This window comes from Podarcis vaucheri, assembly GCF_965113315.1.
Source record: "Podarcis vaucheri genome assembly, chromosome: 13".
NCBI classification, from domain to species: Eukaryota; Metazoa; Chordata; class Lepidosauria; order Squamata; family Lacertidae; genus Podarcis; species Podarcis vaucheri.
In genome coordinates this window covers 57,838,976-57,857,757 of record NC_138751.1, presented here as the reverse complement: position 1 = coordinate 57,857,757, position 18,782 = coordinate 57,838,976, and the positions used below count along the sequence as shown (strand labels likewise).

Below are 18,782 nucleotides of genomic sequence, written 5' to 3'. Positions count from 1 at the left end.
AAAACTTTGGGCACTTTGCAATAAATAAGTGGGTTTTGGTTTGCAGTTTGGGCACTTGGTCTCTAAAAGGTTCGCCACCACTGTCTTAGGTGCACACAACGGAAGCAACTGCTGATACATTTTTGCAGTAGAAAGAAAATATTTGGCCCTTTGACCTATCTTCCTCTCTCCATGCTCCTTTAGCCCCCTGCCTCTGATGTTCATGCTTGGTTAGTTTCCTGCTTGGCAGGGGGTTGGACTCGATGGCCCTTGTGGTCTCTTCCAACTCTATGATTCTATGCAGAAGTGCTGCTCTAGCCGGGTGGTGCCTGCCCCCCTGTGTCATGCTTTCCCCCCTTTTCCTCTGTCCTCCCCAGAAGCCCAAGTCTGAGCTGGTGCGCACCTCTCTGCGGCTGCTGACCTCCAGTGCCTTCCGACTGCATTCCGAGTGCACAAAGGCCCTTCCGCCAGAGTCCTGCCCCCTAGCCGACATCCAGCTGGTCACTCAGCAGGTCATTCAGTGCGCCTATGACATCGCCAAAGCTGCCAAGCAGCTGGTCACCATCACAACCAAGGAGAACACCAACTGAGGCCGCCGTGTCCCCCCACCTCCGCAGCAGGCCTCCTGCAAAGGGTCGGCTTGGAAGCTGAACATTTTCATGTTTTTTACAGGAATATTTAAGGTGGTGCATTACTTCTTTTTAAAAAAGGAATCTCAGTATTAAAGGGGTTTTGCATGTTTCCCCCCCTCAAAAGGACCCCCCCCCCGAATTAATGTAACCCACTGCCTTATTTTATGCCTGTATTGCCAGTGTAAAGAGGGTGACAGTGTATGGAACGTCATGAGCCAATCTTTGCATCAACCGCTCTCAAAGGGATGTGTGTGTGTATCTGGGGCAGGGAGTGGCGAGGAGGGTTGCACTCTGCACCATTTGTGAACTGAAATGCACATATCAGGATACAGGGCACATATCCCCAAGTCTTGTTATGCAGCTGTTTGACACACCTGAACCACTATGTTGCATGTACCACTAACCTCTGAAGAGCGGGGGTAGGTAAGGACCCCCCCCCCAACATGATCCCTGCCCATCAGTCCCCACCCCTTGCGAAATACCAGGCCATCAAAGGCTTGCTACAAAATGGTAAGACTAGCCTCCCAACCCCTTTAATATTTTAGTCTCCTGGGACTCTTCTTTGCTTTCAACGGTGGAAGCAGATGGGAGTGTCTCAGATTTTTTTTGGCCCCAGTTCATATGGATCTTTGAGAAAGTGCTTTTCATGACATAACTGCACCACAAAGCTTTCCTAGGGCAGAAAATGATTTTTTGCTTGTCCTGTTTCTGCTCACCCGCCCCCCCTCCTGCATTCCTGGGAGGATGGCTTGCTGCTGGTGGTGGCTGTGCCGGGAGCGGTGCACTGCAGGGAGTGTCTGGTTGCAGGTGGGACTGAAGGTCCATCTTGGGTGGCAAAGGTACAGTGGAAACCTGCCTGGATTTGGGGAGGAGTGAGAGACTGATTGTCTTGTGTTTTTTTGGTGGGGGGGAAGAGAACTGCTGGTGTTGAGAGCTGGGCTTGGTGTCCTGTCCCATTTGAGCCCCGGCAACCTTGCTTCTTGAGAGCCACTGTGCCTGTGTTCACCAAGGCAGCAAGGCAGGGTGACATTAAGAAAGGGGGCAGCTGTGCAGGGTGGCTAAGAAAGCCTCTGCTTTGCTGTTGGGTGTCCAAGTGGTCCAGTGGATGCCATGGTTTGCAGACAAGATGCCATGAAGCAGAGTGGCCCAGAGTGGCAGGCTGAATGTGCCTGCTGGTGAAAGGATCATCGTAATTCCTGCTAGGTTGGCAATTTGGCTGGTGCTTCATGGAACGAAGCCGGTACTATTGATGGGCATGCATGAGAGGGGTTCCTACACTAGAGCACATTGGTTGCATGGAAGCCCTGCTGCCATCGCTAGGCCTTGAGGGAGCGGTGACAGGTTTGTCTTGTTGGGTTTGGTGGGTCTTAAATGGCCCTCTATGGCGAGAACTAGGTCTGGGTCAGGAGCCTCTCTCCCCCCTTATGCCCAGTTGCCCAGTCTGATCCTCAGTGCTTCAGAACATCCTTTGTGCCACTTGAGGGGAGTCTTCCCTGGGGAAGGCGGTTCGGGGGGCAAGTCTGCATTGTGTGTCTCTGGGGGAGAGATTTCTGGGATGGTCCCAACAGCATGCAGCATGCTGTGTAGTGATTTCTGGCAGGGGCCCTTTAACAAACAGCTGATTTTGTCCAGCGACAGCCCCACTCCCTCCCTTCATCTTGGTGCGTCTGGGCCACCCCACTAGTAAAGGATTCCGATGAATCCGGAGAAATTCTTATGAATTCTGCTGAATTGCTGAATGGAGAAAGAGTCTTGGGCTACAGCCGGCCTGTGAGAGTTTGGTGCTCAAGGTGGAAAACCCAAAGGGCAGCCTGTGGGCACATCATGCCCAATTCTGTGCACACCTGTCTCATAACAAGCAAGAGCTGTGTGCAAGGGTGCCTTGTGGTGCTCTGGGTTCATCTCCCACTCATTCCACTGCAGCCTTCCACCCCAGCAGGACAAGACCCACTTAGCTCCTCTTCTCTTAAGAGTCTGGCCAAAATGTACGCACAAAACCGAGAGGGTCTCGGGTCTGGGGAAATAGGCAGCTTGACGCTAGCTGGGCCTGAGCAAGCAAGTCAACCTTCCTCCTGCCCTGCCTAGTGCTCCCCCCGGCAGGCTTTGCCACGGCCCGTGAAGTTGCCAGCTCACTGCAGGGTACTGCTTTTGTACAAGGCAGAGGAGGCGATCTGCCCACCTGCATGCCACTCATAGGAAATGGGCAGACAGGCTGTCTGCTCCAGGGATGCTTGGCTGGCGGTGGAGAGGTTTCTGGGTTTAGAAGCAGCAGTCCAACTTGAGGGGTGTGTGTGAGAGTGTGTGTGTGTTTTACCCTGTTGGTATTTATATATTAAAAGAAACCAAACCAAGTGCCATAATAATGTTGGATGCTGATGTTACCTTGTAATTAACTACCTTTTTAAAAAGTATTGTACTATTTTTGGGTTTAAAGAAACAAACAAACAAAAAAGGTAGAACAGGTATCTTGCTTTTTCTATTCTTGTCTCCTGGTTTTGTCTTCTTGCAAACAGTGTTGACTGGCATGAAATGTTGGCTGAGCATAGCTGTCAACTTTTCCCTTTTCTTGCGAGGAATCCTATTCGGAATAAGAATTTCCCTTAAAAAAGGGAAACATTGACAGCTATGTGGCTGAGACCGATTTGGATGTCTTTGCCCTTGTTGGGCCTGTGGGCCCATTGCAGGCAGAGAAACTGTTTTGGGCAGCAAGCGCGCACTCCTCCCTGCCAGGAAGTAGGCTCAGGAAAGGGAAAGCACCTGACCGCTGGGTTGTAGGTCCTTCTCTCTCACGGACAAAGCAAAGGAGCAACACCAACTTGCATTAAGAGAGTTAAAAAGCTTTATTGAGCCTTTGGACATCCCTGTTGGAGCCTCCCACCCTCTTCTTCCTTGCACTGCTTTGCCAACAGCAATAATAGGTAGCTGCTACTTCCACATCCAAGTTTGGGGAAGGTGAAGGCTTGCAAGGACAGCGTGTGGTTGAGCTGCTGCCTGCTGGCTGAGTCTGTCCACCACCATCCCATATCTCCCCCAAGTGCCTTGAAGGATCAGCAATCCCCGCCTGCAGAGCCTCTTAGAGCCACAGCTGTGCCTGCCCTCCGGGAAGGGCCAAAGCCTTCAGCAGGAGAGGGCTGCTGTGTGGGGGGGGGGGGCTGCAACCCTCCAGCCTCTCTCCTTTTTAATCTATACAAATACTCCCACAGCACCCCCAGCAGGATGCAACCAGGAAGCTGCTCCCACATTGAGGATTTTAATCTACTGAAACTGGAAAGCAAGCCCCCTCTCGCTTCTTTAGGTCCAGGCTGCTTTGGGATAGCTGTAGCTCTGGAAAAGAACAGAGAAGGAGAAAGGCTTTCAGTTCTTGCAGGGAACACTTTGCCTTCAACCCCTGGCAGATCCCTGAATGAAACTGCTGGGATGGGAGGCAGCTGCATGTGTAAATAAGAGGTGGTGAAGGCTGCCTTGCTGTGCCCCAAATATGTTGGTCCAGGCACAAAACCCCAAACAGTTTGGAAATGCCTGACTCCCTTGTCCAGGACCCATGTGCTAGGAGGCCAGACAGACAGGCTGGCTCCTCCCCCATATAGAGGGCTTGGCTCATCCACAAGAGGCATTTCAGAAACACCCGGGGGACAGAATCACTCTTCTCTTGCCCACAGGATGGGGAAATTCCCTGTTGACTGGCATGAGGCACCAGTTCTGATAGGCTGCTGCCCCCCTCACCTTGTTGCGATAGCCGAGCTCCATCATGCGCCTGGCGGCCAGTTGCTCCAACTCTGCGTTGCGCTGCTCCTGCTGCTTGGCCTCAGCCGCTTCCTCCCACTGGCACTGCAGCTCCTCCTGCTCCTGCCGATGCCGCTCCGTGAGCTGAAAAAGCAATAGGGAAAGGAGAGGGAGAAACCCAGCAAGGTGGGTACAGCGTCACCAGCCCATGTGAACTATTAGAGCTCACACAGTTAGCAGTCCTCTCTGGACAGCCCACCTACCCTCCTGCTCCCCCCTGTGAGCCTGTGCCTTCCAAGTCCCTCTTCTTAAGCACAGCTCGCCTTGAACTTTGAGCATCATTTTGTCATCACCTGCTGCATGAGGTCCTATGCCCCAGCCCTTGATCAGTCCTTCACTTCTCGCTCCCGTCTCTGCCTGACTACTGCCCTTTTGTGTGGAAAAACAGTCCCATTCCTGACTGGGGAGAGGAACCACAAAGCAGGATGATGAAGCAGACCATCTTGTAGCTGGCGTGAGGATAACTGCCCTGAATTGTCTAGACTTTGGGGAAACCCACCCAGACACCAAAGGTCTGGACCACTCCTGCTTTTGGTTTTTGATGGCAGAAAGGAGGAATTAAAGAACCTTTTAATGAGGGTGAAAGAAGAAAGTGCAAAACATGGTCTGAAGCTCAACATCAAAAAAACAAAGATCATGGCCACTGGGCCCATCACCTCCTGGCAAATAGAAGGGAAAGAAATGGAGGCAGTGAGAGATTTTACTTTCTTGGGATCCATGATCACTGCAGATGGTGACACCAGTCACGAAATTAAAGACGCCTGCTTCTTGGGAGAAAGGCGATGACAAACCTAGACAGCATCTTAAAAAGCATAAAGCCATGGTTTTCCCAGAAGTGATGTATGGAAGTGAGAGCTGGACCATAAAGAAGGCTGATCGCTGAAGAATTGATGCTTTTGAATTCTGGTGCTGGAGGAGACTCTTGAGAGTCCCATGGACTGCAAGAAGATGAAACCTCTCCATTCTGAAGGAATTCAGCCCTGAGTGATCACTGGAAGGACAGATCGTGAAGCTGAGGCTCCAAGACTTTGGCCACCTCATGAGAAGAGAAGACTCCCTGGAAAAGACCCTGATGTTAGGAAAGATGGAGGGCACAAGGAGAAGGGGACACCAGAGGACGAGATGGTGGGACAGTGTTCTCGAAGCTACCAGCATGAGTTTGACCAAGCTGAGGGAGGCAGTGGAAGACAGGAGGACCTGGCGTGCTCTGGTCCAGGGGGTCACGAAGAGTCGGACACGACTAAAGGACTCAACAACAAAGTCCTACAGGGGCTGCCCAGCTGGCTCCTGAGCAAGACCTACCTGCGCTTCCAACTCCCGCCTGCGCTCAGTTTTCAGTGCAGCCTCCTTTTCCTTCTCCCGGTGCGTCAGCTGCTTGGCCACTTCAAGCTCCTGGATCAGCTGCTCCCGGGACTTCACCGATTCCTGCTGCGCCTGCCTGTTCCTCTCCATCCTCTCTTGGATCTGGCGCTCCCTCTCTGCCAGGACCTGTTTCAACCCGGAGGTGAGAGGGAGGGAGAAGCCCAGGCTCCTGTCCCTGCTGCGCAGGCAACCTGCCTTGATTCTTTCTGCCCCAGGTGCAGAGAGCTCACCTCAGCCATGAGTCTGTCCCGGGCCTTGCGCTCCTTCTCCCACTCTTGTTCTCGCTTCTCCCACACTTGCTTGGCTTCCTCCCTTTGGTGGGGTGGGGCAGGGGTGGGGTGGGAGAGAAAGGAGGAAGTGACTTTGAGTGCCAGAGAGGTGTCATGGAGGACAATGGCCTTCCTCCATACAAGTAGGGGACCCCACAGCTGCTTTGAGAACAGAAGAGCACTGACCCAAAGAAATCATAGAACTACAGAGTTGGGAGGGATCCTAAGCGTCTTCTTGTCCAACCCCCTGCAATGCAGGAATCACAGTTACGAGATTCCTCCAAGCTCATCACAGATCCCCTGCCAGATCCTAGGAGCCCTCTCCATCCACAAATGGATCACTGGCTATGCTGGCTGGAGCTGATGCAAAACCTGGAGGGCACTAGGTGGAGCGGGGCGGGGGGGGGGAGGCTGGGCTGGCGGCCGCTCTTCTCCAGCTGTCTCCCCACCATTGCAACCACAACAGCTAAGCCACTTTTGCAGGGTGAGGTTTGTCAGCTACAGGGAAGCAATTGCTCCTCTTCCCAGCAGCCTTTGCTTCAGCCACACCGTCGAAGGGAACGCTGGCAGCAGCTAGCTCCACAGCCCACCCTCCATCCCGTTCTCCCACCTCACCTGAAGACAGTCTCCAGCTCTGCCTCCCGTGCTTTTTCCAGCTGGAGCTGCTCCTCAATGACCTCCTTCATCCAGGCCACGACAGCCACCGCTTGCTCCCGCTGGGCAGACTTCAGGCGCTGGTCCTCGTCCTCCTGTTCCATCAGCGCCAGGAGAATCTGCCTGTCCTTCTCCTGCAGGGCAGACCAGGAGAAGCTTCCGTGGGCCAGCAGAGCTCCAGGGCCTCAAGCCAACCAGAGCCCTTCCCAGTCCCTTGGAGTCAGAGCTGCTGGGGACAGAGCCCAGGACCGTCTGTGTGCAAAGGGTGTACTCTGGCATGGAGGCCCAGCCGCTTCCTTAAGGCAGGGCCAAGGTGGCTGGAAGAGATGGGAGGTAGCAAAGGTCTAGCAAACCAAAGAGGATGATCAGGCTGCCAACAGTAGAACAGCCGCCAAAAAAGCAGGAATACAACAGGGAAGGCGTCTCCAGCATTGTTGGCTTTACAAAAAATGTTGAGATTTGGCAGCAGGCTGTGATGCAATCAAGGCAAGTGCCACTGACAGGGCAGGGTGCAGCTCCTTGTACTCCAGAACTGAAGGGGTATGGGACAGCCATCTTACCAGCCTTCAGTTGTGCTCTGGGCCTGAAGCACAAAGCATTCCAGTGGCACCAACTTACCAGCTCCTCCTGGATCCGCTGGGCCCGCCTCTTCAGTTGGGCTTGATACTGGTGCCTCAGAAAGCACCTGAGAAGAGAGAAGAGGAGAGCCAAACTTTGTAATTCACGGGAAGAGCCAGAGAAAACAAGCAGGGGGGCTTCAGAACTGCCCCAGCTTGTTAAGTTCTCAAGCGCAGCTAAAAGTACATTTCAGCTACACAAAAATGTAAACAGCATCCCTGAGCATGTGCAAACTGCCTCACTTTCACCACAAGTAAAGGCACCCACAGGGTCACTTTTGGCAAGGTGGAAGTTGCAGCTGCCTAATATATCTTGTTTGAGAAATTAAGTACTGGCGCTGACCCATCCCCTAGCCGCGGATAGGAACCCTGCACCCCTAAGCCTAATTTCAAGCAGGTCTCCTGGGAGGAAGATACAGTGGGAATGAGGGGAAAGAAGGAATGAGATACAAGGGGGTGTCCCTCACTTATGGCTCTGGCACTGCCAGGAATCCACCCAACAGATTTCTCCTCAGCCAAATAAAGGTTCCCCCATTCCTGCCCTCCTCTCTCACCACCACCATCTCCCAAATCCTTACTTAGCTAGGGAGGGAACTAAATAGCAGCTCTCGGGGCAGCCAGGTGCCCTCTGCTCTCCAACAGCCGTACCCAAGTTCAATCTTCTTCCTCTCCTGCTCCTGGCACTTCCGCTTGGCCTCCAGGGCTTCCAGCTCCCAGTGCTGCCTGAGCAGGTTCTCCTCTTCCCTCTTCAGCTTTGTGGCCTGAGAAGAAGAACGACCCAGAATCCTTCATCTCCAGGCTCACCTCCCTTTCCCAGCAGGAAAGCAGGGGGGTGGGGGACAGAAGCTGCTAGGGAAAGGAGGGACTGGAGCTGCCCCTACAGCAGAGGCTGCGCACTCAGCATCCCAGATGCACATGACCAGGAGCTGCTCAGCTCTTGCACCTCCTTGCCGCTTGCCCCCACAAGAGCCAACCAATTGCGGGCATGTGCAGCTGGGCACCCAACACTCCTCCTGGCAGGGCACATCTTCCTCAGCTCCAAAAGCCCTGGAGCAGCCACGTGGGACCGTGGGTTGCACTGACACCAAAGCTGGGTCGATTTATAACAAATGCCTTCAGTTCATAGCCCCCAAAGGCCACCCTGCCCCTAAACCCCACTTTCTGTGGTGGTCACATATGGGAAGAAGCAGAAGAGGGAGAGAGGCTTGGTTCAGGGATCTGCACCTGCACCACTACAGAGTTACTGTCTCTCTTCCCCCAGCCCCCCCCCCCAATCTCATCTCTGACTTTTCTTCCAGGGGACTGCCACAAAGAGAAGCAAGACAAGACAGGTGGGGGGTGGGGACTGGCACTTGCAATCCTCCACCAGCTCCCTTTCTAGCACCATCCCCTCAATGCCAGGCCCCAGCATGTACCTCCACCTCCCGCAGCTGCAGCTCCTTCATCTGCTGCTGCAGGAACTCTGCCTGCTTCCTTTCTTCCTGCTTCCGCCTCTCCTCCTCCTGCTTCATCCTCTCCAGGGCTTCCCTCCGGGCTGCCTCGTATTTGTTTTCTGCACGGATCTTCTCTTCCCGCTCAGTGGCTTCTCGCTGGATCGGGGTCAAATGGAAGCGTGAGCATCCTGTCCGCCTGCTGCCTTCTCAAGGCTGAAGGAGCAGGGAGAAGGGGAGACATGGGGCACCAGGCCCAGGAAGCCTGCAAAGAGGCACACTGTGGCTCCTACCTGTTGCTTCTGAGTCAGCTGATCTCCCCAGGCCTCCACCACGTGATCCCTGTGCAGTTTGGACCCAACCTGGTGGGAAGGGACAGAAAGCAGGAGCCCAGCTGTCTCAATGAACTGCTACCCGTCCCCCATCCTTTGAGCTGCAGAACTTGCTTTAGAGGGGAGCAACAGCATTGCTTCCCATTCCAAGGTTTGAGGTGGAGGAAAAGGGCAGGAGCATCCTGATACAAAGAAGCAGGGAGCCAGGGTTGGCCTTGGCACCCAGCATCCTTGGGCAGGATACAGGACACACTGCCGACACCTGCCCTGCTGCCACCTTTTTATCAGAAAGGTTTCCCAGCCAGATATTCCCACCAGCACAAAGCAGCAAGAGTCTAGTGACAATGCTCATACCCCACAATGCCCCAGAGTGACCCAACACCAGGGGGCTCACCCCAGCCATGTTGCTCAGAGCGCTGCTGGTGCCCCCCTTGCTAGGAAGCCTACCAGGGCCTGAGGAAAGGCACTCTGCCTTGGAGCTGGTCCAGCCTGGATCCTGCCCCAAGAGGAGACTGTCCTACTCTGTCCCCCTGACAGAGCTGCATTCTGTTCTAATGCACACACACCCCAGGATTCCTTGGGGCAAAATGATGCTGGATTGTGCCCTTGTCTCTCACCTCTCGGAGCTTAGCGCTGTTGTTCTTCCAGCACTCGTACAGACAATCCTCTGCAATCTGTTAAAAAAGCAGAAATCAGAATCCCTCATGCAGGCGGCACCAGAGCCTCACCCGCCTGCCAGTTTACTTCTGTTCTCAGACAGAACAGTACACAACAGTACAGGAATGTAAGCATGGATATCATGTTACATCAGCAATGGGAAATGAAATTACTGACACCGCTTGGGGATGCACCTGCAGTGGCAGAAGAATGCTGCTGGGAAAGGATGCCTTTGCCAAGACCTGGAAGCATCACTAGGCAACATGAAGGTGGCTTTGACCACCAAAGCTGTTGCAAGTCAAGCTTTGGCTCCTGCAGGTGCCTCTGGGAAGCCTGCAAACGCAGCAGCACTTATGGACAATGGGGCACTCACAAAGTAGACTTGTAGAGGAACCAGACTTGCCAGCAGATACACAGCCTTCCCTTCCTCCTCCTGGGAAATTATTACACTCAGCTGGTGTGTGCCCCACCCCCACACCCCCCAGATGGTTTAGAAGAGCAGACCAACATTTCCCATGGCAGAGATCACCTCCTGACAATTCTCTCAGCCCTCCCAGTGCTTCTGTGAATGCTTCTGAATGTCGTCCTATGAGGAAGAGCCCTCAAGACTCTCTGATTTAAGACTCTGACAAAGGATGTGTCTCTCTATTGTAACCGAAGGAAAGTTGCAGCGGGTTGGACTAGATGACCCTTGGGATCCCTTCCAATTCTGATTCTATGAGAAATAGTCTTCCTTTCAGACTGACTTGTTTTCTCCGCTCCTCTCTGGCTGACTTCAGCTCGTCATGTCTCCGCCTCTTTTCACTCAGGTCTGCATCCTTGTTCAGCTGTAGCTCCTGCAGCTCTGCTGCCAGCATCTCACGCTCCTCAAAGAGCAGCTTCTGGAGCTGCCTGCGTCTCTGCTCCAGGCTGAGACACTTCTCTTCCTTAAGCTTCTCACGGTGATAGGCGGTCATGCTAGCAAAGGTTTTAAAAAAGAAAAGCGAAGATGAAAATGGTAATATTCTGCTGGTCCCAACTTTGATCCCTTTTTCAAGTTTAGCTTCTAAAAACAGCCCTGACTTCCCTAACCTTCTTTAAGGATGTCCTATTCTCTTTACTGGGACGCGGGTGGCGCTGCGGGTTAAACCACAGAGCCTAGGACTTGCCGATCAGAAGGTTGGCGGTTCGAATCACCGCGACGGCGTGAGTCCCCGTTGCTCGGTCCCTGCTCCTGCCAACCCAGGAGTTCAAAAGCACATCAAAGTGCAAGTAGATAAATAGGTACCACTCCGGCGGGAAGGTAAACGGCGTTTCCGTGTGCTGCTCTGGTTCGCCAGAAGCAGCTTAGTCATGCTGGCCACATGACCCGGAAGCTGTATACCGGCTCCCTCGGCCAATAAAGTGAGATGAGCGCCACAACCCCAGAGTCGGCCACGACTGGACCTAATTCAAATATATAAAAGGATGTCACATAGAGGAGGGAGAAAGGTTGTTTTCTGCTGCTCCGGAGAAGCGGACACGGAGCAATGGATCCAAACTACAAGAAAGAAGATTCCACCTAAACATTAGGAAGAACTTCCTGACAGTAAGAGCTGTTCGACAGTGGAATTTGCTGCCAAGGAGTGTGGTGGAGTCTCCTTCTTTGGAGGTCTTTAAGCAGAGGCTTGACAACCATATGTCAGGAGTGCTCTGATGGTGTTTCCTGCTTGGCAGGGGGTTGGACTCGATGGCCCTTGTGGTCTCTTCCAACTCTATGATTCTATGATTCTATGATTCTAATCGTCAGGGGTCCCTTTACCTTTATTCTCTTTGTTGTGGCACACAACACTGATGCTGGCGCTCCCAGTTTGCTGCAAGCTTGCAGAGAGCGGTCCTTTCTTTCCTGAAGAAGTGTAAAAAGTCTTACCCTCTCTCAGATTCTAGTGCTTGTTTACACTTCAGCTATTTTACTTACATTTCAGCTGCCGGGGACAGCTAACAGGGCTGTGGAGGAGGGGCCAGGGCCTTTGCCAGTGCTGCTCTTTCCCTTTCTTGTGTTTGGACAGAGTTAACAGCAAATGCAGCCAAAAATTCTACCCAGGCATTATTCAAGTTGCTGCTTCTCCCTACCCTGCTATGGGTCCCCACTGCCCTAGCCTTGCCTTTGCTCGTAGGAGTGGCGTGAACTCCACTGGGCCTGCTTTGAGCTGTAGACCCCAGACTGTTGAAAATAGCGGCTGTTCAGCTCCCACAGTTTCCGGAAATGGGCTTCTTGCTCACGGTGGTGCACAATCTGCTGCTCAAGGGCTCTGCTGCGGTTGCTCCAAAACGAAGGGATTGTAGGCAACGCCATCTGGGCAACTCTGGAATAAACACCTCGTTCCTGAAGGACATGAGAAGTATTAGTTTTAACAGGTGCATGAACCATCAGCCCACCAAGCTCCACTCCCCATGCAGGCCAGCCGGCCCAAGCCCCCAGGCACTCGGCATTCCATGGCTCAGAGCCTCCCCAACGCACACTCTGCAACACAGACCTGGAAGAGATGGAGAGGAGTGTGTTTTCCCAGCTGCCTAGATATATTACGGCTGTGATGTTTAGTCCATTCTGTGACTTAGATTAACTAAAAAATTGGATCAAATATAGGAAGTATCTGTTGGTTGATTGGGTAGCAGAATATTTTAAAAGTTATTCACATAAGTAAGTGGGAGCTGCAAGGAGTTTACTGCCAGCCTGCCAGGCCACTCTGCTCCAGGGGCCTGCTGCCCTGGGACTGGAGGACAGATGGGCAGCCGACTCTGGCCTTTGCCACTGGGGAGCAGCACCTGCTGCCTCTCAGGGAGGGTGGCTGGGAGATGCATGACTATTAAAAGGGGTTAGGCAAACACATGGCAGGTAGAGCTAGCAGTAGCTACTGTAGCTGTGCGCCACCTCCACTGCCAGAGATGGCAGGCCTCTTAGCAAGAGGTGCTGGGGCCCACAAGCAGGGAGAGTGCTGGGGCACTCGCGTCCAGCTTGCAGGCATCTGACTCCAGTGAGAACTGAATTTTGCAACGGGGGACCTTGCATCTGATCCACCTTCAGAACTCAGAAGGGGGCAGAGGAACCAACTAGTGCCATCCATCAGCTGATGGGCTGCATTGTGCACTTTGCCCTCGGCTATATTTCGATCCTGCAGGCAGGAACTACCTTGTCTGTTCAAATCTGCACTGCAGCTAGAAGACTTAAGTGCTTTGCGCGTGTTAATTGTGTGCGTACCAAGCATCGTCCTAGGACCTGCGAGAGCCTCCCTATTGCCTCGCCCCAGCAGAAAAAAGCCCTTTCCGAAATGGCAATGCTCTGACGCGCGAGCGCACCAGGAAAGAGCAGGCCGACGGGCCCGGGCAAGGCCATGAAGCCCCCGGGATGTGAGGCGGCGGGGGGGGGGGGAGGAGGAGGAGTTTGGATTTGATATCCCGCCTTTCACTCCCCTTCAGGAGTCTCAAAGCGGCTAACATTCTCCTTTCCCTTCCTCCCCCACAAGAAACACTCTGTGAGGTGAGTGGGGCTGAGAGACTTCAGAGAAGTGTGACCGGCCCAAGGTCACCCAGCAGCTGCAGGTGGAGAAGCGGAGACGCGGGGGGGGGGGGGGCGCCGCTGCTGCCTCCCGGCCCAGCCTGCCTCGCATCCGCCCCTCGAGATCCCTGGATAAAAAAGGGGGAAGGAAATGGAGATACGATCCATTCAGTCCTCAGCCAGGGGGCCCTCGCCGCGAAAGAGCCTCCGACGTCACACAGTCGACGCCGTGACGTCAAAAGGCGAACCGTTTTCACATCGACGCGACGCGCTTCTATGCGCAACACGGCGGAAGCTGTTAAAAGAAAAGGTAAATCCTGTATTTAAATATGTAACAACCACAGGGCGATAGCCAACTACCGCCACCCACCTGGGGCCCCAGGCGACCTGCCGCCGCCTCCGCGACTCCTAACGGCTGAGCTCCTTCCGGTGCCGCCAAGCGGCTCCATGGCAACACTTCCGGGCCGGGCTACGGGGGCCGCCGAGGGACACGCCTCCTCCGAGCGCTCCGCCTTTCGAGACCGCCGCAGAGATCGAGACTCCTCCGTGCGAAGTCTGCGCTCGTTTCTTTGACCAGGTCAGCTGAGGCTGGTGGAGGTTGTAGTCCATCTACTGAAGGCATTCAAAGACCTTGAACCAGGGCTGCCCAACCTTGTGACGCCAACTGCTGGTGGACTACAACGCCCATCATCCCTAGCTGCCAGTACCAGTGGTCGGGGTGATGGGAACTGTAGTCCAAAAACAGCCGGCGAGGCGACCCAAGTTGGGCAACCCCCTTTGAAACAGTCCTGGGCTTCGCCCAAAGAATCCTGGGAACTGTAGTTTGTGGGGGGGTGAGAGTTCGGAGGAGACCTTCCCTGCTCTCCTGGCAGAGCGGAGGAGGAGAAGCGGGGAATCCCCTGCTGTCGCTCCGCCCCGTAAGCCCAGGGCCTCCGAGCGCAGTCCTGGGCCGAGATGCCAAGTGTCCTGGGAAGCGGGGGGCCTGGAAGCAAGGCAGCCCTTTGCATGCCATCTTTTTCTGGAGCTCTTGGCTGGAGGTAGTGTCTCCTGCTGCGCGTCCTGCTTTCTGCTGGGATCCTATTCCTTGTCTCTGGCTGTTGCCCTCCTCGCTTCTGTCTGCACTTCATGTCCTTAATGCACTGGACCCTCGAGGTCGCAGAGGGTGTGGGGCTTGACATTTCTTTCAGAATCTGCAAAAATAAAGGGACCCCCTTCTCTTGCCTCTGCTCCCTTTCTGCCCCTTCATCTTTTTTCTTTTCTTTTTCTGTTGCAAAGGTGACTTTGGTAAGTGAGTAGAGGACTTGAATGGGCCCAAATGAGATTAACAGATTAGAAAAATTATGTAGAAGAAATGCTTGTGGCCAGGATGTAGAGATATGGGAATAGTTCAATATGTATGTTGAATCCTATGATCACAGAATCTGAATGTTTGAAACCCCCATTGTTCTAGGCACATTTTGCGACAGGGAATTTCATTAGCACAAGCAGTTTCTGAGCTCTGGGAGCAGTACTGCACCTAAAATTTCAGATTAAAGCTGCAGAGTGGAAGGAAAGGAGGACCTTTTTCTGCCTCCAATTTAAGAATATTAGGGGGGTGGGCAGGGAAAGGACTAGACCATGTGAAAAATGAACATAATATTTTAGCTCCAGTTCATTCATTTTCAGCTTTGTATTTTTCTTATTAAAAAAAGTGCACCTAGACATTCTGTTGTTGTGCCCATAACCAGCTCCTAGCTTCCATATCTCAGTTTCTAACACTGCAGAATCTATAAGTTTAAAAATTATATTGGTTCTGCTCCTGTGCTGTACAAGCCATAGGTTCTCACAACTAAATCTCACATACTCCATTTATATGCTACACTTTATAATCTCCGATCAGTTTACCTAATAAAACTGTAAAATAAGGTTTAAATCCCAGGAGAGTAAATTGCAAGAGCACTTTTTCTGCTGAGTTGCTTTACAAATTGACATTCCTTGTGATTTTTTTGAAAGTCACTTTCTACTCAAATGCGAAACAAGGCTTCAAAATCTTGAATTTAATTAAACATGGGGGGAGCATTGCTATGGTTCCTGTTTTTCATCCTTTTGGGAGCCTATTTTTGCTCCTGTAAATGCTGGAGTTGAGAGAGCAACTTGAACACAACAGCAGCTGCAACATTCCAAATTTTTTCTCCCTCCTCCCCCCCAATTATTTTAACACCACCATGGAATCAGGGGTTAGGAAAACTGCAAAAGCTTCCTCCCTCTTTGGTGGCTGTTTTGGCTGGTCCTGATTGGGTGCTTTTGCCTTGTGGTGGATTTGGGAGTTCATTGCTTTGGCCTCCTGTGTTTTTTGTAAAAAGCAGCTCTTGGGACAAGAGCATAGTCTACAGTCAGCATGGCAGACATCTGATAGTTTGTGTGGAAGTCCTGACACCTTCGGCTTATGCAGAATATAGACTCTAGTCTTCAAACAGAATTTAAGAGTACTTTCTGAGCGTGTTTACCAGGAAGTAACCCGTTCAATGGTGTTTACTCCCAGATAAGTGTGCATAGGGTTGAAGCCTAAACCTGCAATCCCAAACACATTTATGGGGGAGCAGGCGCAGCTGAACACAGTGGATCTTACTTCTGAGTAGGCATATACGACTGTGCTGTAAGACTGCGATCTTGGGAGTAAGTTCCTTTTAGCTCAAGCTGAATTTCTGTAGGGATTCAAGACCAAATGTTTATGGGGTTTCTGTATCACTGTAACCTGTTCCGGGAATGAAAGCAGGAGTGTCATAGATACAGAAAATCATTGTCATTATTAAAAATTAAAATTAGAATTATTATAGAGGGCAGGATTCCACACCTTCTGAGATTCATGTATTTCTACTGTGGCCACACCTAGACTTTAAAAATGTATCCAGATTAATAAAGCATTTCGGTTTACTTGTTGGGCATGAAAATATTGACAATATTAAAATTGTTTGCAGTCTTGGGAGGAGCACTAAACTTAGCCACATCATAATTCAGTCTCTTTGCCAGTAGCTGATCCATCTTTACAAGGGACAAAATGTGTGACTGGTGCAGTTTTTATGGCTATCTGGCAGCTGGTGACATTTGGGAGGTGTACATGTTGTTCGAAAACAGTTGTCAACCTTTGTCCCACTTGCATCCCAGCCGTCCCACTTGGAGAGCAGCAGGTGGCTTTGGGGTGCAGCCAAGCAGAGGATTGTCCCTCCTGGCATCAGCTTCCTCGACCTTTCAGCCCCCAAAGATGTTTCCACGCAAAGTGAAAAACAGATATTCCAAGATGAACATCCAAAGGTGCAGCTTTGGAAAATCCTTGCAGTAGTATTTGAAATGGCATGAAGACATCAGTTGGTTTAAAATAGGCTTAAAATAGTTAAATTCCCTAAGAAGTGTGCACCAAATTGGGGAATCCCTGGAAAAGTTATTTGCTAGTATTTATATCATCCTTCCCCTGCCCACTTCTAAATGTGATGTCCGAAGTGGCTTAGTATAAACACAGTGCAAAGTTTAAAAGCAACATGTTGGCCGTTTTTGAGATATTAAAACAATGATATTATTAAAACTATACCAAAGCACAGTGATGAAGCAGACAAAGTAATAGCTAACAGGGAAAGCAAGTGAAGACAAAAGAACCAAAGGCTGTTATCTAATACCCTCTTAGCTGGGAGTAAACCCTTTGAATTTGATGGGGCTTACCTTTGAATAGGCACACACAACAGAAAAATCATGAGCTCGCAGTTTGACAGAAGTTCCTAATAGTGATAACCTGAACTAATTTTGCAGGGAATTCCGCATGCCAGTTCTACATATAGGCAAGGTTCTGTGTGTACCTAATTTGTGCTCCTGTACAAATTGCCTTTGTTCATGTTTCAAGTTGGTAAAAACAGAAACTGCATTCTTTGCTAGGATGACAATTCTGTGGCAATAGGCTCAGCATTCCATAACTCACATAAATTTAAGATTTGCTGTCCTTATTTTGCAGTATTTATTTCATTACCTTTGAGTTCTATTAGCTTGTAGTGCATGGAGCACAGAGCAGGCGTGATGACATCATCTGCAATGATGCTAAGCTGATTGACACTCATTGTTCTGCCTAGTGCATGAGGTGATAAGGAGGCTTTCAAGTTCTACTATTGTGTGCAACAGAGTAACAAAGCAAAAGTTGGAGAAGGAAGGAAATAATCAGAGTCTTGCTCCTTCATTCCTTTTCTTTGATGAGGTTCCTACTTCATGCAAGCAACTTCAGCAATTGGCTTTGAGGGTAATCACAACGAGCTGCTGTCTTCAACATTTTACCACTACCCTCCCGCTGAGGCCTTAAAGGCTAGGAACTTATGCTCTCACTTTTAAAAGAAATAAATCAGAGACAGAGGAGCCATGGGGGAGAGGAACCTGTGCTGGGTTCTAACTCTCACTCCCCATAACCAGTTGGCAGTTCTGGCTGATGGGAAGGAGTCCAGCAACATTTGCCAGGCTGCAGATGCTTCCCATCCCTAGTTCAGTGGGTTGAAAAAGGACCTGTTTCTGTTCTGTATGTCTTCCAAACTTTATTGATGCAGGAATACAGATGGATGTTTCGGGAGACACCCCCCCAGTCAGTGGTTACTTCTTGATGTATTGCCTGGTCAAAGGAGGTGGCTGATGCTATAATGAGCCACTCTTTCCCTGCCCCCCTCCCGCTGCAAACTATCATCATGTTACCTTGCAAATGAGGGGGGGTTGTTTTGACTCCTTTTTTTGGCCTGGCTCAGGACCAAGTGAATCTGAAGTTTACATTCTTCACAGCAACAGCTGCCAAGCTCCTTCTCAGACTACAGTGGCTGCGCCTGGATGGGTGCAGTGATTCTCTAGTTCTTGGGAATGAAGAAAGGAGGTTTGTAGATTGGGCCGCTTGGTGGTGAGGGGGCTCCTTGGCTCAGAGAGGCTGGTAAGTGGCAAAAACCAAAGGAAGCTCGTATTTCTGCTAATGGTTATTTGTTTGTTTATGGTGCAGAGCAGCTTCTACAGTCACCATAGAAATATGTCTAGAGTTGAATTTGGCAGGGGGTGGAGAAGAAAGTGCCCTCCATGTCTCAGAGACCCCTGTGAAGAGGGGCTGGTTGTTAAGCCACTCTGGGAATTGTAGCTCTGGGAGGGGAATAGCAACTCTCAGCAAACTACAGCTCCCAAAATTCTCTGGGAGAACCCATGACTGTTTAAAGCACTTTAAAAGTATGAGGTGAAGGTGGTCTTACTTAAGAGTAAGTCTTATTGAATTCAGTGGGATTTTTCATATAAACATCAATTTTCCCCCTCTATGCTGTTTAACATCTACATGAAACCACTGGGTGGGGTTATCCGGAGGTTTGGAGTACGTTGTCAGCAGTATGCTGATGACACTCAGCTCTATTTCTCCTTTACATCTGCAGTGGAAGTGCTGGACTGGATGAGAGTCAACAAAGTGAAGCTCAATCCAGATAAGACGGAGGCACTGTTAGTGGGTGGTTCCCTAGACCAGATGGGTGGGAGATCGCTTGCTCTTGATGGGGTTACACTTACTGTGAAGGAGCAGGTTCG

General features: G+C 51.3%; 3 protein-coding genes across 14 annotated transcripts in view; 2 read left to right on the top strand and 1 right to left on the bottom strand.

The window, feature by feature from the left end:
- The window catches only part of GIT2 (GIT ArfGAP 2), a 61,071-nt gene extending 57,997 nt beyond the window's left edge, over positions 1-3,074 (top strand). For all 6 annotated transcript variants that reach the window (XM_082196084.1, XM_082196080.1, XM_082196081.1 and 3 more), the window contains one exon: positions 357-3,074. In XM_082196084.1, the coding sequence (XP_082052210.1) occupies positions 357-569 (213 nt within the window). In that variant the 3' untranslated portion in view covers positions 570-3,074. The remainder of the gene's footprint in view (positions 1-356) is intronic.
- Positions 3,075-3,847: 773 nt separating this feature from the next.
- TCHP (trichoplein keratin filament binding) lies at positions 3,848-13,041 on the bottom strand. Its single transcript, XM_082196152.1, has 12 exons — positions 11,839-13,041; positions 10,462-10,672; positions 9,676-9,732; positions 9,020-9,088; positions 8,712-8,885; positions 7,945-8,057; positions 7,298-7,364; positions 6,641-6,813; positions 5,987-6,068; positions 5,697-5,882; positions 4,335-4,478; positions 3,848-3,935 (listed from the first exon to the last, which is right to left on the bottom strand). Exons 1-12 carry the CDS (start codon positions 12,102-12,104, stop codon positions 3,903-3,905), a joined length of 1,575 nt encoding a protein of 524 aa, XP_082052278.1. The 5' UTR covers positions 12,105-13,041; the 3' UTR covers positions 3,848-3,902.
- A 1,166-nt stretch (positions 13,042-14,207) lies between these two features.
- The window catches only part of ACACB (acetyl-CoA carboxylase beta), a 73,379-nt gene continuing 68,804 nt past the window's right edge, over positions 14,208-18,782 (top strand). For 2 of the 7 annotated variants that reach the window (XR_014213133.1, XM_082196059.1), the window contains exon 1: positions 17,600-18,153. The gene's annotated coding sequence lies outside the window, so the exon portion shown is untranslated. Of the gene's footprint in view, positions 14,267-17,599; positions 18,154-18,782 lie in introns of those variants that run through there. The other 5 variants (XM_082196055.1, XM_082196053.1, XM_082196054.1 and 2 more) reach the window with 4 other exon arrangements.